The following is a 24,628-nucleotide window of genomic DNA, read 5'->3' as shown; positions in this document are numbered from 1 at the left end:
AACTGAGTACGATTTAACTTATTTGTCATCCTATCTGTGTCCAATTATTCTATTTGATTTGGGGTGGTTCCATAATTTTATTGGAAAGTCGTCATTGGACTCGGCCGGAAATAGGTGACATGTGCTTAACTTAAAGTCCAGTTTAAGATTATGTTTGGTAGGGTGTAATCTGTCTAATAATGTAATTCATATTATATTACAAGGCTGATTATTTTGTTTGGTTTCATTTTTAACTTGTAATGTAATGTAATCTGGATTACAAAATGTAATGAAGTTTTGTAATCTGGATTACAAAACAAGGTCATCTTTTAACAAAAGTTTGAATGTCAAATATATCCCTAGTCTATCGCCCCTCATCTTCACTCGCCGCCACTGCCACCACCCACCACCACCCCCGGCGGTTGACGACCGGCGGGCGCCGGCGACCGCCAGCGGCCGACGACGGTCGGCGGGCGACGATCGCCGATGGTCGGCGACAGGCGACGACCGGCGATCGGCGGCCAGCGCCCACCGCAAGCTCCGACAAATATGTAGCGCCCGTCGATAGAAGTCGTAGGATATTTTTGTCATTTTATAATAATACGAATTACATTCCTTATAAAAATAATGGACACCAAACAAAAAAATGTAATCACCTTTGTAATCAAAGATTACATACATTTCATTACCAAACGTAGTAATATAATCAAGATTATATTACATTACATTACAAGCTCAATTATATTATGCCCAACCAAACGTAGCCTAAAGCATATCTTTGAATTGGGATTGAATTCAATCGGCTCTAAATTCTAAACCTAAACCGTTATAAACTATATTTTTATTTTATATATGCTGGTATAACAATTCTATTGACTAATAGTCGAGTTGATTAGAGAATCAAAAGATAGGGTTGTAAATAAGTTGAATCAAGTCGAATTTTAAGGTGTTCAAGCTTGTTTGATAAAGTAATCGAGCCGAATCGAGTCAAACTTAAAATGAACCAAGTTTTTGAAATGAGTATTCAAGTTTGGCTTGGTTTATTTTTTATGAGCTTGAACTTGTTTGAAGTTTGACTTGAGTTTTGTTAGTTTAAATGTTATCAAGCTCTCTATTCAAGCTTACCTTGAGCTTGGTTTGAGGTTGATTCATTTAGATGTTATAAAGTTCTCAATTTAAACTTGTTTGATTGTTTGAAACTTTTAGTTGTTTGATTGGTTGTTGAGCTTGATATTTTAAATTTATTTTATTTTATTATTTATTTAGTATATTGAAAAGAGTTGTATTAATAAATATGGTTCGTGAACATTATTTATGAACATTGTTCACGAACGTTGTTCATGAACATTGTTCACGAACATGAAAGAGCTGAACACATATGTGTTCAAGTTTGTTTGTTTAGCTTAACGAGTTGTTCAAACTTATTTGTTTAATTAATCTTATGTATATTGAACGAACATAAACAAGCTTTTACCAAATCAAACACCAAACTTGTTCACAAACGCTTGAGTTATTTACCGTCCTATCGAAAAAGTTAGGTTTATTTGATGTATATAAAGAAATGACAAAATTAAGTTAATCACTATATATATATGAAAAAGGAGGAGACGAAAGTGGTTAGAAATCATTATCATCCTTGTTATTGGTGGTGCTATTTGAAGTTATAATTGTCATATTACTCTTATAATTTATCAAAATAAAGTTATGATAATCATCATTAAATGAAGGCATCAATATTTACAGTTCAATATTTTTTTTTGGTCCAAAGTGCTTCTAATAACTACATTTTCCTTAGTTAAATGACTATGGGTATAAATTTAATAATAAAGTGGAACGAAAATAGAAATAAAAATAAAATTCATAAATCTTAAAATCATACTTAAATTGTCATTTCTAAATCCATAATTTAAATATTATTTTTTACTATCATTTCATTCTCTTATTCTCAAACTCACAAATCAAACATCATCTAAAGTTTATGTATTTTAATACAAGGAGACTCTATTCCCCTTCCAATCCAGCATATGTGGATAGTGAATCCGATCCATATGGAGCAACCCGAGCTCCAATAGCATTTGAGAACATCCCTCTAACACTTTTTTCCCAATTCAGAGATGATTTGACCGACTACCAATATAGACCCGTGCGGGTGAGGAAAAGCCGCACTCGCATCGTATTTAATTAAATGTTAAGAGTTGGATGTAAACGTTCTGTTGAGAACACATGCATCTTGTTTCCTTAATAATTCGAAGGGCTTGGCTAGCTGCCTGAAACATATGAACTAAGTTGCCTTTTGCCTCCGATCTCTCTCTCTCTCTTCTTTTAGAGTTAGCTAGGTCTTAGTGCGTAGAAGCTTGTCACTTGAAAGTGTGGGTTCGAACCGTGGGATAGTCAGGACGTAATTCTCTTATCCCTGTGTACTTCTTCTCATGCGCACTAACTTTTCCAATTATCATGATTTACCTTGCTCTACCTTGGGCGTGGTGCGGTGAGGACACTGGGTAAACAATATCACCTTTTGCCACTTGCCACTAGGTCTTCCTGGATTTTTGTAGCCCCAAAGCCTCGAGCCAGACAGACCAAGCGAAGCTAGCTAATTTATTAAATCCCTTCAGCTACCCTCTCTTTAATTTGTTGGCCTCTTCTCAGTTGTCGTCTCACAGTCACAGCTGTATCGTTTCTGGTCTTGGTTGCCATCCCTGCATGCAACTTAATGCAGTATTAAATACAACCATACAATCAGCTCTCTCTCTCTCAGTACTCTCCATAAATCCTCATCAACAGTCAGAGACCACCACTTCAGGCTTCAGCCACAGCAATCTCCACCTTCCTTCCTCTTTCATGAACCAAAGCCTCATGAAACTTCTCCTTTCCACCTTCGTCCCCCTGCTCCTCCTCTCTTTCCGCTGCGCCTCCCAACTCTCCCCAGATTTCTACTCCTTGTCCTGCCCCACCGTCGAGCTGCTTGTCAGGGGCACAGTCAGGTCAGCCTCAGACTTGGACTCCACCATTCCGGGCAAGCTGCTGCGCCTCTTGTTCCATGACTGCCTAGTCCAGGTCCAACTTAATTAATCCCATCCCCTCAATTATCTTAAAGAACCCTCAATTATCTGTACTGTGTGAGCGTGCAGGGTTGTGATGGGTCGGTGTTGATACAAGGAAATGGCACGGAGAGGAGTGACCCTGCGAACAAGTCACTGGGGGCGTTCTATGTGGTGGAGTCCGCGAAGAGGTTGCTTGAAATGGTGTGCCCTGGCACTGTATCCTGTGCTGATACACTTGTTCTTGCTGCAAGAGATGCTGTTTGATGGGAAGAATTCATAGGAGGGACAATTTTTTTTAGTGGGCATTAGGTATTCAACTTACATTGATTAATCTTAGGAGTGATCGATCGAGCCCCATGAAAATTTTTTACCGACCATTAGGATAAATCAGAAAGCGTTTGCAGTAGACGATCGACCAGTCCAATATTCTTAAATTAATTGTTCATTATGAGAAATTCATCCGTTAATTCATCGAGACTAGAACTCAATCCTTAAATGTATAGAAAATTGAGAAAGTACTCTATCGTTGCACTATTCCCTGGGGATAATTTGATCTTTAGTGAAGTGCATCCTTTAGTGAAGTGCATCCTTTAATAAATATAAAATCACATGGGTGCTTTGGTAATATGAAATCTTATGAGGGCCTATTGATAAAATGTTATTACATATAGATTAAAAATTAAAAAGAGATCCATCATTTTACAAATCATCATATGAGTATTTTTTTTCAATTAATATCAAATGAATGTTCCATTTAAATTGGATCGAACATTAAGAAAGTAATTATAGTAGTAACGTATAAGAGCTAGCTTCTGCATTAGTTGATCCTAATCGAATAATATTTATTTAAAATGTTTAATTTATTTTAGTCATTAAAATATCTTTTAATTAAGTTATCACTATCCAATAAACACCATCAACATAGTATAATGATAATGCCGTAGAATTTAGTAACTACATGTTACACATTGTAACAACTATTTATTAGTTTTTACATAGTTGATTATAATTAAATAATATTTATTTGAATATAGTGGATGTCATAGGATTCTCTTAATTTATTTTGTTCATTGAAAAATTATTTTAACTATGTTATTACTTTCAATAAGTAAAAATAACATAACATAATACGAGAATGACACTATGATAAAAACTAGCAACTAAAAAAAAATTATTGAACCAGATAATATTGAATCTGGGATGATCGATTCAGTTCCACGAAAGTTTTCTATCACCATTAGGTTAAATTGAGAAGTGCTCACGGTGGACGACTCAGATACCTATTATCCCGTTATTGCGTTCTCTATTTAGAGAAAATATTCCTACAAATATGTCGTAATTAGGGATTAAATTACGGATATCTAGATGACAACTTGACATCCTTTCACTTTACCCTGGGGCAAAAAAAAAAAATAGTAACTATCTATTACACATTATAGTAACTACCTACTAGCTTCTATACAACCAATTATAATTAGATAATATTTATTAAAATATAAGAGATATTATAGAGTTCTTTTAGTTTACTTATTGAAATATTATTTCCATCAAATTATCATTATCCAATAAGCAAACTCAATATAAGAAAAATACATTGTTGTAAAAGTTAATAACAACTGCTACATATTAGAGCAGTTTGCAACTAACCACTACACATTATAGCAATTAGAATCTAAATATTAAAATTCGATCAAGAAATATTTCTTCAAATAATCGATCATTTAACTTTAGTCGGAAAAGGTGGACGTTATTTTGATATTTGTCCTTGGATATTTGCAACATTTTATTTTATTTTATTTTAAAAAAATCCATTTAATAAATAATGTTTAATATAACCTACATATATATGCATTATATTTACACGAGCACTGGAATCTCCTAGCCGGTGGCGTCGCCGTCTTCTTCATTGCTTCGCCAGGACAATTTCCTCCACCAAACCGACGAGCACAAGTGAACACGAATAGAGGATGAAGAGCAGTTCCGTCGGCTCCCCTTCTTCCTCGCCGATCATCTGCGCGTCCTTCAACCAAGACAACAGGTGAGATTCCGCTTTTCTCCCCTCCTCGTCTTTATTACGCCTGGTTTGGGGCTTAGAGTGCTCTTCGTTTCCGATATGATTCTTTATTCGGCCTTGGTCTTGGTTTCGATTTCGTTTCCTCTGATAAACAGCGCGGTGACAAAGTAGGGGTTTGATCAATATTGCGCGATTCGATGGGGGCTTCATGTCAATTGGATCGGAATTGATTGGATTTTTTTGTGTGCAATTTTTTCAATTCTGTCTTCTAATTTTACTGAAATAAATGAAGTCTGTGTTACGTGTTCACAACTAAGTTGGGTTTTTGCTGGTAAATCTGACTGCTGTTGTTGAATTATCACCCAGTTTCCTTTTATTTAATAATGTCACCGTAACGAGTCTTTCTCCTTCAAAGAAGTCCTATTTATATGCGGATTTCCGTGGGACATTTATCAGGTTTTTTGGTTGTTTAGGATCGACATTTTGATTGTATTTTTCTCCGTTCTCTCCTCTCTTTCTGTTTCCTGATGCAATTCAGTTAATTTCTTTATAATTTTTATTTGATTTCCAGTTAATTCTTTTTCTTCTCTTTTGCGAAGGAAATAAATAATGTAACTGTTGTTTCTCTCCCTCTTGTTTGGCTTTGCAGCTTCTTTTCAGTTGGAACAAAAGATGGGTTCAAAATTTTTGATGCCAGGTCAGGTAGATTGTGCTATGAAAGAGGTTAGTCTATAAGAAAGCCATGCTCATCATAATCTTTCAATGATTATATCTTGAACTTATCAGAAGTGATTTCTTGTGGAATGTTGGTTCTTATATTAGTTGTTAACAAGTTTGCGCATTTTTCTTTGAAGAAATATGTTCAAAAAAAACCATCTAGGAATTGATTTGTTTATCCCTCTTCTCATCAAAGAAAAACCAACAGAAATTAACAAAAGCAGCTAATTGCACCCATCATTCCTCAACCTCAATTTGTTGCATAACTATGTCTGTACCAATGAAGATAGATAGTGAAACCAAGATGTAAAAACTAAACTCTGTAATATAATGCAGTAACTTGAACAACACTAACCACTGGGTGTAGTTAAAAGTAATGTAGCAATGATATTACTATAGAGGATAAATGCAATAAAAACATTCTTCTAGGAAACCATGCCGTCTTATATGTACAATTATTCCCCTAGAAATAAAGCTTTATTCTGTATGTTCACAGCTGTTGGTGCTTTCAACATTGTTGAGATGCTATTTAGTACAAATCTTCTTGCTATTGTTGGGGCAGGAGAGCAGGTAATTTCTGGACTTCTAATCGTTGAGCATTTTTCCCCCTAAGTATTCTTAATTTCCCAGAGTACAAACTCTTTCTGCTGCTATGCTTTGGATTTGACATAAACAGCCATCACTATCGCCTCGGCGACTTTGTCTTTTCAATTTTCTGACTGGATCTACACTCAGAGAGTTAAATTATTTGACATCAGTCCTAGCTGTTCGTCTTAACAAAAAGAGGTTGTTACTGAATCATTGTTTAACATTTCATTTATGATCTAGTTGGCTGAGATCAATTATATGTTTGTGAATATCAGATGTTTAAACATGTTCATTAGACCTTTCATCTACCTATAATTTTGAACAATTTTTTGTGAAATTTCCCATCCTGAAGGATTTTACCCAATAGAATGTATATGCCAACATCTAGAGGAACAGAAAAAACAGTTCCTTTGTTGTTGCTCTTGTGAATCTTTATCTTAATTTTTACTACTGATAATTATTTTTATGATTTTTAGTGTCTGCATTCTCTTTCTAAATCAGATCAAAATATTAATTACCCAAACTGAAATGGGTTTAGTTCCAACTGATTATAAAATAAGAATATACATTGAGATTGTATGATATGATCAAAGGTGATTAACATATTCTGTAGTTAGAAGAATTTATTGGAGTATGTCTAAGAGATAAAGAGAGCAAAAAAAACATTAGTAAATGCATTACTAGTGATGATAGTTGAAGTATATAATTGGACTCTCTATTATTTTATTTTACCATCAAGAGAATCAAACATTTCATATTTATACCCCAGTTTGTTTCATAATTAATTTTCAGGCCTCTAGTATAACTTAATACAATCTTACCACTTAAACACAGGTCAACAATTGTCTTGTAGGTCTATTTTGTCAATATCGAAGTGCCCACATGATGTGTGTGATGCTATTCACTTGAACATTTTTAGAAAGATATTGTACTAGCTCCAAAAAGCAAAATTAAACATATCAGTTTATTTTAACGACACTATCTATGTTTATATGTTGTTTCATCTATTACATAAGATTAATTATTTAACTGCATTTTGAATTGTTCCATGGAATAGTCTGTTCTTAGTTTCCTTTGTGATGTAAAATGTTTGCTTCATTACCTATTATATTTAGGTTCGAGAAAAACTTTACAAACTTGGTTTAGGTAGAATAAAAATGGAATATATGCAATGCCGTTTCATTTTTTTTTAATAAAAAATAATCAAGGGAACAATCAAGATGATTGGAAATAGACAGGAGTTCTTGGAGTCATGCGTGATTGTCGCGTCCATTAAGTTAAAAAGAAATTTTTTAAAAGACCTGTAGTTTATGGTTAATATGAGAATTCTATATGAGAAAGATGAAATAAATAATTATTTAAAAGCAATCAGATATTGCTACAATTGATAATAAAACGATAGGAGTTAAGATGGGTTGGATTAATTAGAGTGGAAGATGTAAATTGACAAAAAAAAAAGGGAAAAAAGAATTAGTGTAATAAAAATAAATTAATTGATTTGAATTACTAGAGATATAGTTTTATGTAGCGCCCAATCGAGGGCAAAAATTGTGTAGTAGACCTCAAAAAGGACATACTTGGTCGGATGATTACAAAATTGTTAAGCACTTAAGTTAAGTCAAGCTACCTAACTTCAATGTTACAAAAACTTTGATTTAGTGAAAACAACAAGTATTTATATATTGATCTAACAATGTGAAACTTTTCAGGTTGTCTGTCTTCTCTAGAAACTTAAAATAAATTGATACCCTTTAATGAAATTATATCTGCATTTGACAAATTTTATTTTATATTAAGTCAATTTATTTTGTGTATTCGATTTTTGTATCCAATATTCTTTGTTCTGTTGATTCTTTGAATCCTAAATGACATTTTTCATTTTTTTACCGTACAGGCTTATTGTCATCTTGCAGGATAAAGCATATATTTATGACTTGAACAGCTTGGCTGTTTTGGAGACAATAGATACAGTACCAAACAACAAAGGTTTGGAATGACAGAAGTCTTTCCTTTATTTATCAAGAAAATTACAAGACTTTTTTGTAGTCCAAAAAAGCATGAAGTTCTTATGAGATTCATTAACTAATCTGCAACATTCATCCTAAAATGTGCAATAACATCGCCTTAGTGGTCATACTTTATTACGTTAGTATCCAATCATGAAGTTTTTTTTTTTTTTTACTTCCTGAAATCCAAAAAATAATACCCTGTTGAAAGTGAGAACTATTGCGATCTGGCCCTAACAATTATTTAGATTAAGATTAAAACTTGTTACTTTCATTGCAGGACTCTGTGCATTTTGCCCTGGTTCAGAAGGTTGTTATTTGGCTCTTCCGGCAAGTACAAGTAAAGGATCTGTCTTGATTTACAACACAGTTGAGCTCCAATCAGTCTGCCAGGTTGAACATACTAATATTTTGTGGCTTGAGTTTCATGATTGGTAAAGTGAATATGATGCTAGACTGGATGGTTCCAGCTTGAATTTTTTTTTTTCTATTTTCTTTCTATTTTAGTGACATTCTATTGTAACCTGTTAGATAAGATTTTTGTCCTCATCTATTATATTAAAAATTTCCAAAATTTATTTATGAGCTTTTCTGACACTAGGACGTTGATATAAATGAACCTTTCCCTCCCTATTTTATGAGTTGTTTGATTAGATTTCAGAATAAGTAGCTCATTTGAGAAGCACCTTCTTGTATTAATCAGGTAGAATGTTAAGTTGTATTACCTTAAACTTTCTTGCTGCATTTTCTTAATTCATTAAGCTATTTCTCAGCGCTTTTATGAAGCATTTTCAATATTCTCTTCCACTGGTACATATCCAACCTTCTTTCGCTGGCTAAGGGACATTATAATTTAATCTTGATCTTCTTTACTCTTCCCAACAGATAGATGCACACCGTTCACCATTGGCTGGAATAACATTCTCCTCCACTGGTACATATTTGGCAACAGCTTCTGAACAAGGAACTATCATCAGAGTGCACCTCGTTTCGCAAGCTACTGAGGTTCATCAATTCTTATGATGTGAAATGTATAATATCATAGTATGATCTTACATCCTCAATTTTGCCTTGCATAACTCGAGTCTTATTCATTGCTTTACAGTCATATAGTGTCCGCAGAGGAACATATCCATCAACAATCTATTCCCTGTCATTTGGGCCATGCCTTGAATTCCCTGAATTTCTAGTTGCTACAAGCTCATCTGGCTCCCTACATACTTTCTCCTTGGGGCAGGCAATAAAACAAAGGTTGGCATCTTGATGGTATTTAACACTAGAATCTTGCTGAAATTGAATACGTTTGCATTTGCAAGCTGCAATCTTGTCTCATGGTCATTGCTTTGGAACTACCTCCATCCTTTTTTTCTTCATTACTCAAAACTTTTCATCTTCTCAATCTCATTTTTTTCCCACATGTATCAGAAGAAAACCAAGTGGAGTCATTGGTTCCTTGATCCCTGACACGTTGTCTGATTCGTTTGACCAAACTTTTCATCACATTCTTCACAATGCTGCCCCTACCGGTGTCAAAAGGTGAAAAAAAAACTCCACAATCTTATTTTCACAAAAAAAAAAGTTTACTAGTTTCTTTGTCTTCTTACCTTGTGAAATTGATAGTCTATATTTTTTTTTCCTTTGCTTCAGCCATGTTAGGATCTACAATGTTGACAGTCTTACATGTACCTCAGGAGCTTCTGGTTTTCGGTGAGTTCTGCACAAACCATTGTTTGAGTGTGCTGACCTCATGATTTGCAATATGATTCCACTGACAGTTGTTTTTGCTCCATCAGGGCATCTATTTTCATCATTTCTCACAATGGTTACTTCAGAGAATACACATTAAAGATCACTGAGTTGAACGAGTTCTCATGGAGCTTAGAACGTGAAATCAATCTCTTAGACAATATTTTGAACGAGCCATTCTAAAGCAGCCGCAGTAGCAAATCTTCATTGTTTTTCATTGCTTATTGTTCCCATTGTGATATATCTCTATTCGGGATCTCTGCAACTCGTCGAAAACAAGAGGATCGTAGGCACAGTGCCAGTTGATTGTAGAGCTTCCGATATTCCTTGGTTGATTACAGAAGACTGATAGAGAAGACTTTCTTGCTGATCTATTGATTGAAACTATATCTATACTTGAATGCTTTTGAACTTGTTGCAGGAGTGATGTGGGACAAATGATTTGCATCTGGATCATTAGTCAATGGATGATATGAATCTTTATTGTCGCAAGATCTATAGATGTGTAATTTCTTCTCTGACGGGTGTAATTATACGATCTTATTATAAAATTTGGTGATGTCTGGTGCCTAGCATTCACCTTCATTGTGAAGTCTAGTGATGGAATTTATGCATGAAGGATCTTGATCTTATGTGAACAAATCCTGATGAATGGCAAAAAAAGCCTGACGGATTTATTCTGCAAAAAAAGCCTGATGAACAAGGCCTAAGATATTTTGAGAATTTTTAAAAAATATTTTCTTTTTGAACATTTTTTATTCTTCTAAATTTATTTATATATTATATTAAAAAAAACTTGACGGATTTATTCTTTTAAAGCATTATCGTTGATGCCCGATTTGACCTGGCACGGGCTCGTTTTGACACCTCACCTCGAGATCTAATGTCTGGCGAAACGCAAGAACCCTCGCCACTAAGGTACGAAATCGGGTGGGTCAATACAAGTATCGTTGAAAAACCGATACTGGGAAAGAAAGCCCAGTCCAAGACCACCGACCACCGTGGGATCCACCTCTGGCAACTAATTACACGGCTGCAGGTGACACGCAAGACTCTCGCCACTAAGGTACGAAATCGGGTGGCTAAATACAAAGCCCAGTCCCATTCCTTTAGCACAAGACCACCGTGCGTGACGTCATATGGCGCGCGCCGCCCATACGAACAGGGCCTCCGCCATATAAATGAAAGAGCTCAAATCGCGGCGTGGTGTCGCTCTCTGTCTCACGAGAAAGCCTAAAAAGCGCTCTGTCGATAAGAACTCTTCATCTCTCCTCCTCCTAATTCGGGATTCTTGACCCCCAATCCTTAGCCTCTGTCCGATCCAACCTTTCTCTCATTCATCTCGTCGTTCGTCTTCTCCTCAATTCTCTCTCTGTTTCTTGTTGTTTTCTGATTTTTTTATTTTTATTTTTATTTTTATTTTTGCGATCTCAGGCTGGATCGATTTCTAGGGTTTGATTCGGCGGCCGCCGCCACGCCGGCAAGGAAGCCGATGGAGAGGGAGAAGAAGAAGTACCCAATTCAGGTAGAGGATTACCAGCTGCTGGAGGTGGTGGGGCAGGGGGCCAGCGCTTCCGTCTATCGTGCACGCTGCGTGTCTCTTGATAAAGTCGTTGCTATAAAGATAGTAGATTTTGAAAAACATAACAGTGATTTGGTGCGTGCGATCTCTAACTCTTTCATATAAACTAATATCTTTGATTTTTGATTTGATGAATAATGGTAGAAAGCTATTAATTTGTCTAAGGATGACATTTTTTCCTTCTTAGATGCCGATATTTATTAGTCGTTACTTTACCTTACGATTATATGAATGATAGCGAGAAGAATTTTGATTGGTTGACTCTAATCATCTTAAGGGATGAATCTTGTCTGTTAACAATGACCGAACCAAAAAGTTAGAAGTTCGGCTCAATTAATTTGTAAATTCATTTTTTTCTTTAAATATCAGTTATTTCGATCAAATCGGTGGTTTGATTCGATTTTAAAAATCTGAATTTGATTAAACCGAATTCGGCTATGTTCGAATTGGAATTTGGAATTTAAAATCCTTAATTTCATAATTTGTGACTTCCCTTCCGTCCCGAGTCTAACAAAAATTGAAATTTCGGTTATTTTGATTTTCAACTAGTTTAACTAATGTTTTATCGGTTTGGTTTATTTAACTTTTTAATAAAAGTTTGATAAATTCTATTAGGTTTTAAAATCGAATTTGTTTGGTTTCAGTCTAAACGGTTCAGTTGGTTCGATTATTAATCAATTGCTCACCCCTACTCACGAGTGCTTATAAAAATCATTGGAGTTGTTTTAAAGAGATTTGTCATCTTATTATGTTGCACTCAACTAACTTAGGAGCTAGCATGTGATAAGGTGCCATGGGCAATGTGCTTAGTACTTGACTCTAGCTGAATATATGATCTATCTCATTCCGTGGTGGAAGCTTGATTGGAAGCTCTTATGACATTATACCCTTGGGTCAAGAGCGTGGGCCACAGGGTGGATTAAGATTCTCTCTTGGGCTTGAAATTTGATGGGTTGTGACAACACTTCCTATAATAGGTTCTCTTTCTACTCTTCTCTTCAAATCTAAATGCAATCCCATTGAATAGACATTCATTTTCTTCTTTCAAATCTAAATGCAATCCCATTGAATAGACATTCATTTTCTTCTTTTTTTTCTTTCTTTTTTATTATTTTCATGCTCCTTGCTACCTTGTTGATCATTTTGCCCTTCTGGAATGATTATTGAGATGAAATCATTGTGTCAGTTAGAAATCAGTCCATTTCCAACTTAATCACTAATTCCTTTCAATTTTAACATGATTTAATTGATTTGTTTCAAGATATAAACAATTTTTGATTGGAATTGCATCATCTTAGTAACCCTTGAATAGATGTCTCAAATTGGCCATGATCAGATTAATTGTTGCCGATCCTGATCCGAGTCAGGCAGTCGGTATCTGGATGGACTGAGTTTGCTAACTATAGGATATACATGATTGTTTATGATGAAGTTTAGGTGATGTTCTTTTCCTATCAGTATGCTACTTTTTATCTTTACTTATTATTTATGTATTTCATCATATATCACAATTTAGTTAATCATGCTCTGCCACATTCAAATTAATTTCTCCTTGAGTTTGCATGTTTCAAGAGACTACCAACTAACAACTTGTAGTAACCCTTTGATATTTAGTCATACGTATGACAAACATCTAGCTTATTTACTTGTCAATTGTTAAGTTTCCTTTATATGGTGGGCGCTATTTCGTGTAAATCAAAGTACATCAAATCTCTTTGATGTTAATTTATTATTTTGCAGCAGTTTTATTCTTGTTTATTGGTATTGAAAAAGATTTATTCTATTGTAAATGATCTTTCTGTTTATGATTTTCCAGAACAATATCTGTCGAGAGGCACAAACTATGATATTGATTGACCATCCAAATGTTCTCAAGGCACACTGCTCATTCGTGAATGATCACAACCTATGGGTGGTTATGCCTTATATGGAGGGAGGATCTTGTCTTCATATAATGAAGTCTGCTTACCCCAATGGATTCAATGAAAACATCATTGCAACAGTGTTACGAGAGGTGCTTAAAGGATTGGAATATCTTCATAATCATGGGCATATACACCGTGATGTAAAGGTACGCCTATGTTGGATTCATCTGTCCACTCTCTTATTTTGTAAATCCTTTTCATTCTTGGCAATTGGTTGGCAAGAAACTATCAAATGTAATAGTAAAAGATAGGCATCAACAACAACAAGAAGTCATATTGGTCTCAACTATTAGTGGTTAACTTCACAAATATAGTTAGGATTCATTCTCAGAGTTTAGACACTTTTTTGCACTGTTAGTTGATGTGTAACACAATCCTCAATCTTTTTCATCAAAGCTTGGGACTATTGTTGATGATATTAGTAAAGAAAGTCATGAGAGTTCAAACAGTCATTTTTCCAAATCCATTTTTGCAGTAACTTTTTTGGAAATTATGTTTACTTATTGAATAACTAGCATAATGTTTTTCCATTTTTGATCTCCTTGCTCTATTTAAGTAGGACATCTTTTGTTTATTACATGAATGTAGCTAATTCCAAAGATGTAGCACTTCAAGTGTCAATATGATTATCTTACTTATTTTGAACAAAATGATAACGTATTATTAATGAGCACCTTATTGCATGATGATGTTAGCTAACAAGCTCAATAATGTGGCATTGTTAGGAATTATCAGTGATGGTGATACCACAAGCATTATATTTAGTATTTCTATTGGTAGAAATCAGTTTTTTTTTCTTGCCGTCTAAAAATATGTGAATTGCTGAAATACTGACAGATTTGGACTTCAGAGTAGTTGCTTAGCAAATTTGCCTATAGTGATAGGCATTACAACTTGTGGTTTTCTCCTCCTATGTTGCTAATGCTTTTCAGTTTTCACATTTCATGAATTGAATATAGAAATGATTTGCACTGGGCAAGGATACTCCCAATCTTATCGGGTTAGATGGATAATGAATGGTCATATTTTAGAAGAAGTATTACAAACATAATGTAACTTCACAACCTTCTCTGACAAGTGCTAATTTTTCAGTGGTTTCTTCATTGTTAACAAACTATTTATGCTGTTTCATTGGTGATACATCCCTCAAGATTGTTTGTGGAGTTTTCATTATGGAATTGTTCAAAACATAAAATATATTCCTACGAGTTTAACTCTCTAGTTTGTCCTGTCTATATTTAGGCTGGAAACATTCTGGTTGATGCACAAGGTGCTGTTAAACTTGGGGACTTCGGTGTTTCAGCTTGCCTCTTTGATTCGGGTGATAGGCAAAGATCAAGAAATACATTTGTTGGGACACCTTGCTGGTGCAAATGCTAGTTTAATTAGAAGCTTGTGTGATTATGCTCTAGCATCTTCCAAATGTATGACATGTTTCTTCTCCAATAGGATGGCTCCTGAGGTGATGGAGCAACTCCATGGATATGATTTCAAGTTGGTTTACTGATTCCCCTTGGTTAAGTCAGTGTATTAATTTTCTCCCTCTCACATATATCAAAGAATTTATTACAAAATATCTCAGGGCTGACATCTGGTCTTTTGGAATAACTGCTTTGGAACTTGCTCATGGTCATGCTCCTTTTTCGAAGTATCCTCCAATTAAGGTATTTCTTCCATCATCATGGACTTTGCATCATTGCCAAATGATGTGAATCCATCACAATTCATTTCATTTTATCTATTTGATGGGCACATATTCAATATACATTAGGAGGTCATGAAAATTCTTGAAAATTTCCAAATTTTATTTCTTTACCATAGGAATTGCTATATCAAGTTCATTTGACATGTCAGGTCTTGCTCATGACCTTGCAAAATGCTCCTCCAGGCCTTGACTACGAAACAGATAAAAAGTTCTCTAAAGTAATATTTTCTTACATTTGTTGTATCCTCTTTGTTTGAATGACAACTCATTTCTCTCTTTTTTGTTTTCGGCTTCTAGTCATTCAAGGATATGATATCTATGTGCTTGATCAAAGATCCCTCAAAGAGGCCGTCTGCACATAAGCTATTGAAACAACCTTTCTTCAAACAGGCACGATCACAAGATTACATAGTACGAAAGATTTTGGATGGCTTACCGACTCTAGTTGATCGCCATCAAGCACTTAAGGTAGGAGCGTATGGAATTACTTTGCTTGAAGTTAATTACATCAAGCTCTGTAATACAAATTTTGTTATTAAATATAGGAGAAAGAAGAAGATTTACTTGCACAAGAGAAAATGCTAGATAGTGAGAAGGAAGAATTATCTCAGGTTATCATTCTCATGACCTTTCTTTAAGTGATTATGTTATTTCCTTTGTCATTAAGAACAAGAGTCCTTTAAGCTTCTCTCAATAATCCCTCTCCTGTCTACTCCATGATAGGACCTGTGTTCAATATCTTTATCCTTGTTTTCAGAGAGATTTTAGTGTATTATATCATGTCACCACATGTGCTTTCTACTTATTAGTAGTCTTTGATGCTTATAATGGACTATCCATTTTTTCATTATTAGAGTGAATACAAACGAGGAATTAGTGCTTGGAACTTTGATATGGAGGATTTGAAAGCTCAAGCTTTATTGGTAAACGTGTTCTGTCTATTTTTCCATGGTTTTTGTAAGTTGAAACCATTAGTAAATGCTTTTGGTAAAGTAAATTCAATCATGTCAGATTATGGAAAATGAAGAAATTAAAGACTCAAATTCAAGCCAAATGCTTGAAAATGAGACTTTGGAAGAAACAATTCAAGAACTTGTGCCTATTTTCTCTTCAAAGTGTAGTAGTGAAGTTGTAAGTTCTAGCCTTCTCTAAATTGATGGGAGAAGTTTGTCTGGGTTACTAACAACATATGAATTAGCAGAAAGTGGTCCTCTCAGATGAGTCAACTCTTATGGCAGCTGATCCACCTGCTCAATGCAAGAGGTAATCTATGGAAATGATATAGGTCTTACCATTGTTAGTATGTTTCTATTGAATGTCATTTCTGTTGTGTTAATTTAATGAAATATCTGTGCAGGAGCAACTCAGGTATTTAATCTTTTCATTGTATTAGCTTTCTTTCAACACATTTCTTTCAACTAGGGGTGAACATTCGGTTAATTGGTTCATAAATTAATCGAATTAACCGAAAACTGATTTAATATTAACTAATCGAATCAAATCAAAGTTTTACTAAAACCGAATTAAATTAAAAATCGATTATTTCGATTAACACCGAATTAACCGTATTTGTTTAAAAAATAATAAAATAAAATATATAAAATTAATACCAAATTAACCGAATTAATTGAATGTTTACCCCTATTTTCAACTATGTTTCTCAACATAAATTCTCATAATGACAACTAAATTCTCATGCAACTATCTATTTCATTTTTCTTAAGAACTATTTATTTTATCTTTTTAACAGAAACAAATCTAATGGATCAGACAATGAAGTTAAGGTTGCTGTTACCAATGATCAAAAAATTATCAGAAGTGATCTGCAGCCTAACCATGAACAAAATGGATCTGGTGAAAATAATAAAGTTGAGTTTTTTGGAAAGAATCAAGATAATTTGCAAGCTCAGTCGTCTCATGAGCGAAGACTTTCTACAAATTTATCATTTTCAGAACTTATCCCCTCATCAAAAGTAGAAAGGTTTGACATGTGCTATATGCTGTGCAACTCCAATAACAAATACATGCAATGTTTCATTGTTTTCTAGCTGTTATAATTGTTCTTATACTTAAACAACCTTTTCTTCATGTATAACTTGCATTACTTGTTGTGCACATCCATTTTCAATTTCGTCGCTACATTTATGTGGTAGTAATGACATCATGTATTTGCATAAAAGTTTCTACTTAAGTTGTTCTCTTTATCATTCAAATTTCATTATTGCATTTGTTATATATATAAACTACTGCATTGAGGTGATGACCATTGCTTCTTTTGTTCAACATTCAATATGGATTGGGATATCCCTTAGAATTTAGTTCAAACTAGAAACTAAAGGACCATAGATGTAGGTTATGTAGGAAAGAAGCTAAGATGACAAACTTACAACAATTGTAGGGAGAAAAAGGAGAGAAGGAAAAATATGTGATTTTTTCCACCTTAAAATATCTCATTATTCTCCTGAAAGGGACTACCTATTTTCCAATGGTATTCTTGCTAATATTGTGCTTAGATGCTTAACTACATATGCTTGCAAATGCCCAATCTATTGTTCTTCATAGACCTCTTTCGTCTTGCCATTCTTATAAAATATTCAGGCAGTTGACATCTCATTAACTTATTTTTTGTTTACTTTATATGGACACTTTGACTTTACCTACCAAGTAACATTGCCCTACCTCGACGATTGATGTGCTAACATGCTATTATAATATACTTTCACCAAGGTTTTTAAGTAATTATTATTTCATTTTCTTTAGTGTTAGAAAACAAAATCATCTCCAAAATGGTGGAAATGGTTTTGAAGAACTTCAGAAAGTAAATGATATACCTATTGATACAGTACCTAGACCATCAAAGTCAGCAGGCAAGCATTCAATATTTGGTTTATTAAACTATATAATTACACCTGTTTTACACTCTCTTAGCTTATATTGTTTGTATCAAAAGGTGTTGATGATATTGAAGATAAGTCAAAGCATCCACAAGTTCAGAGGAAAGGTCGATTCAAAGTGATGTCAGAAACTGTTGATTCAGAAAAGGTACATTTGTAATGGTTTTTCTAGTAGTGTTGTTTTGTTTATTGTAACACTGACATGCTGGGTTTCTATTTCAGGCTTCTCCAATCCTTCAAAAGAGTCAAAGTATGCAGGTTTGTTGGATGCTATATCTTTTCTTGTTTAGGAAGTCTCTCATATTTGATAATCCATTTCATACTTATGAATTTCTAGCCATAACACTTTTTATTATATCTACCTTTTCATTGTTGGTTCTCATCAAACAAGAAAAATTGTTTGAATGCATCCTAATTGATATATTTGGGAAATATCTTCTGTGCTCATTTTCATCTTCATTTTGACTTAGTTACCATCACAATCATTCAAATGTAGAGTGTGATATTTATTCAAGTTAAATTTAAGGAGTTTTCTCTCAAATTATAGGTGCAACGGTGTGGGTGCCATAACTTTGTCATAACTATTATTGCATAGACATGATACAAGATACGGATATTGCAGAAGTCAAGGATTTAAATAGGGTTCCATGCTAGTTGACACATGGGAAGCATCTCTCTCCACCCGTTGGACGACATATAGTACTTATTTGAGACAACAAAACTGCGATTAGAAATCTTCCATTGTCTTTGGTTGCCCTCAGTTCTTGAACACTTCTAACCGTGACTAATAAAACTTTCATGAGTTTTTTGAGATGATGAAGCCTCTTGAGGCTTGTACTATTGGAGATGAAGTTGCTTGACCATAGACTACAATGATAGTGGTCATTGTGTCCAACTCCAGCGCAAGCTTCTATGACAACCATATGATAAGGTTAAGGTCTTTTTCTTTCTCCTTCCATTGTCTTCCTTTTCGCCTCTGATTCAATTCCTTTCTCCTATTGTGTCTTCGACACTAAGTGTCGCTTGTTGCGTTTCATTCTGGTCAAGGACTAAAGCCTAGGCTTGGAATGAGATTTCAAATCTTAGTGGAAGTTAGTAGAGGGAAAATACTAGTGTTTTTTAATTAGAATTCCCATGTTCTCCTTGCATGTTCCTACACCTAAGCATGTGTCTATCCTTCTTAGATTTTGAGTTGCTTTTCTAACCTTAGGAAAAAAAGAGCGATCACGAAATCAAACCCTAGAATCATCATGTTTAAAGCTAAAATTATGCGTAGCTAAATGAGCATATGAATTTTTTCATGGAAGATTTAAAATTTAAATTTTAATTCAAATTATGACACAATTCCTTCTTACTTACCTTTAAAGCCCTCCACCTTAATTTGAGCCTGCAACTTTCTTCCATTCTCTCTTGTGCTTCTTCACTACCTTCCTCTTTGGGCATTGTGTATGGTAGTTTCCCCTTTCTTTGCAAGTGAAGCAAAATGGAGATTAATCTTGAGAATCCTTTGTTGTTTAGCAATTATTTTTGTGCTATAGATATATTGTTTTTCATCTTCTTGGTTTCCAATCTTATTGAGTTGGGAGTTTTGATCTTTGGTTTCTTCAAGCATGTTGGTGAAGTTGTGCCCATTGCTTGTACTATTCCAGATTGCTTAATTGTGGATTCTCCTCCTCCCTTTTACATAGAACCACATAAGTCGGTTTTGTGGTCGTTTGATCTTTGCTTCTTTTTCCTTTTTCAATTTGCACAAGTTTTAAAATTTATTTTCTAGATTTTATGCTTGAGAAAGGCGCTACTAACCATTTTTCCTCAACAATTTATTTCATCTCATTATAATCCTAATAACTATATTCTCAACCAACTAATATATAATATTCAGGATACTCTTACTATAGTGATTCTTTGAATTGCCTAATTCATATCCTACGCCATGCAAAAGAATTTAAAATGTAGATTTCAGGGCACATAATTTGTTGGTTGGAGAAATACTTTTCACCTCACAAGACTTGGGAGCCTTGTTTCTCTATTATATTCTTTCATTATTATGAGTTTTCATGGAAACCATTTCTTTTTCTACAGAGTGCTTGATGCAATGTTTAAAAATTCATTATGATGATATGGTTTAATAATTCAGTAATTCGCCAGAATAAGATCAATTTAGTGTGATCCATGTACTGACTGGTAGTGGAGTTGGTGTTAGTTAATACTAATCAAGAGGTTTGTGATGTGTGCCGAATATTTACTCGACTGCCCTCGGTCAACTCATTGGAGATGTCTTTAGTACCCACTAAAATTTCTACCATCCAATTGCTCTCCACAAGTTCTATCTTGTCCAATTTGTGTTTTTTTTAATTCCATTTTGATTTCAATAAAATCTCAATAAGCTTGATCTCTTATTTGAGAAAATATAAAATGGAATTTAAACAGTGATTGTTGTTTCCACTAGATGATTAGTGCAGTTAATGGGATAATTGAAAAAAACAAACTTTTGTTGAAGGTGCCAACTAGCTTAGTTGGCCAATCTGCCTTCATCCTTTGAGCAGAATACATCTCTTCCTTTCTCTTCAACAATATATATATGTATTCTTTCTATCCAAAAATGATCCCTTCAACTAATTTTGTCATTCGTCTAGAGTGTTTATAAAATACTTTTCTCTTTTTTGCATGAGCTCTCACTTTTATCAAATTTACATTAGAATTAGGTGTGAACATTCGATTAATTCGGTCCATAAATTAACCGAATTAATCGAAAATTGATTTAATATCGGCTAACCGAATCAAATCAAAGTTTTACTAAAACTGAACTAAATTAAAAATCGATTATTTTGATTAACACAGATTAGTTGAATTTGTTTAAAAAATAATAAAAAGAATTTATACAAAATTAATACCAAATTAACTAAATTAATTGAATGCTCACCCCTAATTAGAACCATTTTAAACTTATATCCATAGAAATTTTGTAAACACTCTATTATTAGCAATTTTGTTTGCATACTATAGATAAACTACATACCCAACACGTATGTATAAATTGTTACCCATTGTACACAATCAGAATATAAAATGTCACATTTTGATGTATGTTATTGGAGTATGATTCATAAGGACTGAGCTATGCTCACTTTCAACCACTACAGACCTCCTATCGTTCATTTTCTGTTTTTTTGATATTATATTTCTTGAGAATTTGTAGATCATTGCAGGTGTTTTCTCAACTATCACCAAACTCAGCAACATCAATTGACCATCCATCAGATCTTGGACTTTCCATGTATCCACAACTGCATTCTGTCTTGCAAGCAAATATCTTGCAATGGGTAAATGGACTATCCTTCTTTCCTAACCTGATGCTTACAGGTTCTTCAAACATATTTTCTCTTGTAGGAATGTATTGCTGGTATGATGAAGCAGCTAATTGCTGGTGATTTATCATCAATGTCAACTGGTTCATCAAATCGTTTGAATGAGGACACTATGAGTTTGGACACTGTGAGTTTAGCAGTTTATTTGAATTCTTGCTAACTTTTTGTTGCAAAGCCTGTGTTATTCTAGTTCATGGATTAGCTTTAAGTTTGCTTCATTTCATCAGTGTTACTTACCCAGACCTCAATGAATTTATACAGATACATGTAACTAGTAACTCACCAAGATATTTGGGTTGTATTGCTTCTGCATTTAGCTTGCATCTTAATCAGAGAATGAAGAGAAATTCTATGTTCATAGTGATTATGCAGCCTAAAGGCGGTTTTTTCACATATGAGAAAAATCACCTCACTTGGGATAGTTTCACTACATACAACACAACATATATGTATCCTACTATGCAAGAATTAATAGGGTTAATATGAGGTTATATTGATGCACTTTCATAGCTAAACAAGACTAACACAAGTGAGCATTGTTAACCTACTACAAATGTATAAATGTGATATTTCAAATGCAACTTTAGAATATTACGATGCGCTTTACTTATATAGCTTAATAAATAGTGTAGTTTGAGAGACAAATGTAGAAGATATAGTCAAAGATAATAATTCAAAAGGGTCAAAGAGCTATTAGAGTAAGAATATCCAATATTATTATTTTGATGGTGAATATAAGTAAACTAATATGGTAAAGAAGAAAATAAAAATGAGACGATCGTTAATAAAATTCTGTTATAGTTCCTCACTTGATTAATATATTCATCATTCCAAATTTTACTTGCTTGACACACCACACCTATACATCTAACTTAAGATATACTATCAACCTATCTTAGCACCGTGGCTAAAGCCAACAAGGGAGGAGCCATTGCCCCAACAAATACGCCTTGTGAAAATGTAACAACAACCTAGAAAAGAGGCCAAGTGAGTTGACATATCTAAAAGTGTGGATTATGATGGGGGTGGGCGTGAGATCAAGTAGCTCATTCCTTGGATTGTGGTCAGAGGTGGTTTTGGTGTTGGAGATGTAATATGGATGAAGTGGAAGAAGTTGGTCAAGGGAGGTGATGGAAGTCGTATAAAGCATAAGTGGTAAATAATTAGGACTGAGTATTCAATTAAAATTGAACTGACCCGAATTAATCGAAATCGAATAAACCTAATTTTTTCAAACTAACTAAACTAACCAAATTTTCCAATAAAAACTGAACAAATAAAATGTATAAAATATCAGTTAATTAGATCGAAAACCTAATTAACCTATTTTTTTTAATAATAATGGAATCATGCAAGATTTAACCGAAATCGAAATCGAATTTTTTTAACATAGGAGATTCAACGGTTTATTCAGTTGAACCAAATAAGTATTTTTAAAAACGAACTGAATTAACCAAATAAATGATATTTTTTTTGGAAAAATACTAAAATACTCGAACCAAATTTTTAAATTTGGTCAGTTTGTTTGGTTTAACCGAACTTTTGCTCACACCTATAAGCAATTATGTTTGAGTTGATGGATTGGTTCAAAATAAACTCTAAATTTTCAAAATAAATCCTAAATTTATCCTAGATTGCAAAGTGTATTATATAATTTCCTAAATGTAAGTCTACGTGCAAGTAGCCACAATTGCTCGGTTTTGGTTCTTGATTGCATTTTCACCCTTTGTTTCTTGCAGTTTGAAGCTGCCCATGAAAGGGAGAAGGAGTTGCTACAAGAGATATGTGATTTGCAGTGGAGGTAAAACAAAGTGCATGCAATAACACTGTCTCAACATTCAAAGATGTTTTTAAATGAGATCCCTTCCTGATATATCTTTGCTTACATTACAGGCTGCTATGTACAATGGATGAACTGAAAAGGTTAAGGTCAAGAAATACTGAGGCAAGAGGCTTGCATTCTTCCTCTTCCATGGTTGATGTCATAGAAATTATATAACAAGAAATCACTTGGTTTCTCAGGCATAACCACAACTAAGACGTGTGAAGAAAAGATGAAAGTTGGGCACATGAGTATTTGAATGCGCTTTCATTCCTAGGGGTTAGAAAGACATTTATGGCCAGCGACATTGCAGCTTATTAAAAGGTGAAACTACTTAGATTATGTGTGATGCATTCCATTAGGGTATTCCTTTCTAGGTTTGCCAATAATTTACAATAATTGATAAACAGTTATAAGTGGTTTCAATGAATTATTTACATTGCAAGCCTCCTGTTTTGTTAATAAATTACTTATCTTTCTGAGTAAATAAATTGTAAAATGGGAAAAATGGTGTCTTGACTTCTGAAACTTTAAGAGGTTGTTTGTGGTTTGTTTAATGAGGTTATTTTTTTTCTTTCGTTATTCCTATGCTATATATTTGTCTTCCAAATTACACTATCATTTCTATTCTCCCTTTTTGGACTTAATGTGTTTTTTTTTTTCAATATCAATCGCAAAATACGGTCAACAATCACTTTCGAATCATTTAACTCTCTCAATCGAGTTAGTCTAAATTAGTTATCACAAATTATAGTAAAGGAAATAGTTATTTCATTATAGTTCTATAGCTAATTAATTCATGTATTAAAATATAAGAAATAAAATGCATTGAAGTTGTTGAACCAGGGAGGTCTTTATTGAGACTTTTCGCTCTCAAAACAAGTATTGAAATTGATGAGCTTATAAAAATTTATCTTAATGTGCAAATCATTGTACCAAAAAGGTGATTGCATTCATCTCATGTGTCTCTCACAGTCCATTCCTAGGTTATAGCCGACAGCTAAGTAGTTAAGATGAGAGGATTTTTTTTTCTCGGAGGACATGCACCTTTTAAAAATTTATCTCTTATCTTATTATAGTAAGTCTATCATTCTTTAATTAACTGGACACACCTCGTGGGGACTCTTAATGTGCAAATCATGAAATTTATGATAGATGAGTGCATTGAGAAATAAATTGTCTTATTTTGTTGATTGATTGATTGATTATTATTTTTGAAAAAAGGTGATGAGATTAAA

General features: G+C 33.8%; 3 protein-coding genes across 7 annotated transcripts; all 3 read left to right on the top strand.

Moving 5' to 3' along the window:
- The first annotated feature begins 2,667 nt into the window (after positions 1 to 2,667).
- LOC122002443 (peroxidase 18-like) lies at positions 2,668 to 3,287 on the top strand. The gene is made up of 2 exons (XM_042557617.1): positions 2,668 to 3,036; positions 3,111 to 3,287. The coding sequence occupies exons 1-2, from the start codon at positions 2,683 to 2,685 to the stop codon at positions 3,285 to 3,287; spliced, it is 531 nt and encodes a 176-aa protein (XP_042413551.1). The 5' UTR covers positions 2,668 to 2,682.
- A 1,601-nt stretch (positions 3,288 to 4,888) lies between these two features.
- On the top strand, positions 4,889 to 10,686 carry LOC122002441 (autophagy-related protein 18b-like). 3 transcript variants are annotated; one of them, XM_042557614.1, is made up of 11 exons: positions 4,889 to 5,061; positions 5,687 to 5,760; positions 6,251 to 6,324; positions 6,431 to 6,540; positions 8,237 to 8,328; positions 8,629 to 8,741; positions 9,234 to 9,353; positions 9,454 to 9,599; positions 9,777 to 9,884; positions 9,996 to 10,055; positions 10,142 to 10,686. In XM_042557614.1, exons 1-11 carry the CDS (start codon positions 4,991 to 4,993, stop codon positions 10,275 to 10,277), a joined length of 1,104 nt encoding a protein of 367 aa, XP_042413548.1. In that variant the 5' UTR covers positions 4,889 to 4,990; the 3' UTR covers positions 10,278 to 10,686. The 3 variants fall into 3 exon arrangements, with proteins under 3 accessions (XP_042413548.1, XP_042413547.1, XP_042413549.1); XM_042557613.1 differs by having other exon boundaries at positions 9,774 to 9,884; XM_042557615.1 differs by lacking the exon at positions 6,431 to 6,540 and having other exon boundaries at positions 4,922 to 5,061; positions 9,774 to 9,884.
- Positions 10,687 to 11,297: 611 nt separating this feature from the next.
- Positions 11,298 to 23,898, top strand: LOC122002440 (serine/threonine-protein kinase BLUS1-like). 3 transcript variants are annotated; one of them, XM_042557610.1, is made up of 21 exons: positions 11,298 to 11,441; positions 11,529 to 11,751; positions 13,493 to 13,747; positions 14,844 to 14,968; positions 15,051 to 15,095; positions 15,184 to 15,265; positions 15,456 to 15,524; positions 15,604 to 15,774; positions 15,852 to 15,917; positions 16,161 to 16,229; positions 16,318 to 16,437; positions 16,508 to 16,569; positions 17,057 to 17,287; positions 18,067 to 18,173; positions 18,257 to 18,348; positions 18,423 to 18,458; positions 21,410 to 21,523; positions 21,591 to 21,695; positions 23,308 to 23,369; positions 23,462 to 23,513; positions 23,591 to 23,898. In XM_042557610.1, exons 2-21 carry the CDS (start codon positions 11,587 to 11,589, stop codon positions 23,594 to 23,596), a joined length of 2,034 nt encoding a protein of 677 aa, XP_042413544.1. In that variant the 5' UTR covers positions 11,298 to 11,441; positions 11,529 to 11,586; the 3' UTR covers positions 23,597 to 23,898. The 3 variants fall into 3 exon arrangements, with proteins under 3 accessions (XP_042413544.1, XP_042413546.1, XP_042413545.1); XM_042557611.1 differs by having other exon boundaries at positions 11,317 to 11,441; positions 11,546 to 11,751; XM_042557612.1 differs by lacking the exon at positions 17,057 to 17,287 and having other exon boundaries at positions 11,316 to 11,441.
- The last annotated feature ends 730 nt before the right edge of the window (positions 23,899 to 24,628 follow it).

Source organism: Zingiber officinale, chromosome 7A, assembly GCF_018446385.1.
Source record: "Zingiber officinale cultivar Zhangliang chromosome 7A, Zo_v1.1, whole genome shotgun sequence".
In the NCBI taxonomy this organism is placed as follows: Eukaryota; Viridiplantae; Streptophyta; class Magnoliopsida; order Zingiberales; family Zingiberaceae; genus Zingiber; species Zingiber officinale.
Note: the sequence above shows the minus strand (reverse complement) of the source record. Positions and strands in the feature narration are given on the sequence as shown.

What these genes read in the sequence shown, in the direction of transcription:
- LOC122002440 (XM_042557610.1), top strand. Translation starts at nt 11,587, where the DNA reads ATGGAGAGGGAGAAGAAGAAGTACCCAATTCAGGTAGAGGATTACCAG. An exon ending in CTCCATGGATATGATTTCAA is followed by an intron (nt 15,096 to 15,183) that starts GTTGGTTTACTG and finishes AAAATATCTCAG; the next exon opens with GGCTGACATCTGGTCTTTTG. An exon ending in AAGCAAATATCTTGCAATGG is followed by an intron (nt 21,524 to 21,590) that starts GTAAATGGACTA and finishes TTTCTCTTGTAG; the next exon opens with GAATGTATTGCTGGTATGAT.
- LOC122002441 (XM_042557613.1), top strand. Translation starts at nt 4,991, where the DNA reads ATGAAGAGCAGTTCCGTCGGCTCCCCTTCTTCCTCGCCGATCATCTGC. An exon ending in TCGTTTCGCAAGCTACTGAG is followed by an intron (nt 9,354 to 9,453) that starts GTTCATCAATTC and finishes ATTGCTTTACAG; the next exon opens with TCATATAGTGTCCGCAGAGG. An exon ending in GGGCAGGCAATAAAACAAAG is followed by an intron (nt 9,600 to 9,773) that starts GTTGGCATCTTG and finishes CACATGTATCAG; the next exon opens with AAGAAAACCAAGTGGAGTCA.
- LOC122002443 (XM_042557617.1), top strand. Translation starts at nt 2,683, where the DNA reads ATGCAACTTAATGCAGTATTAAATACAACCATACAATCAGCTCTCTCT. An exon ending in TCCATGACTGCCTAGTCCAG is followed by an intron (nt 3,037 to 3,110) that starts GTCCAACTTAAT and finishes GTGAGCGTGCAG; the next exon opens with GGTTGTGATGGGTCGGTGTT.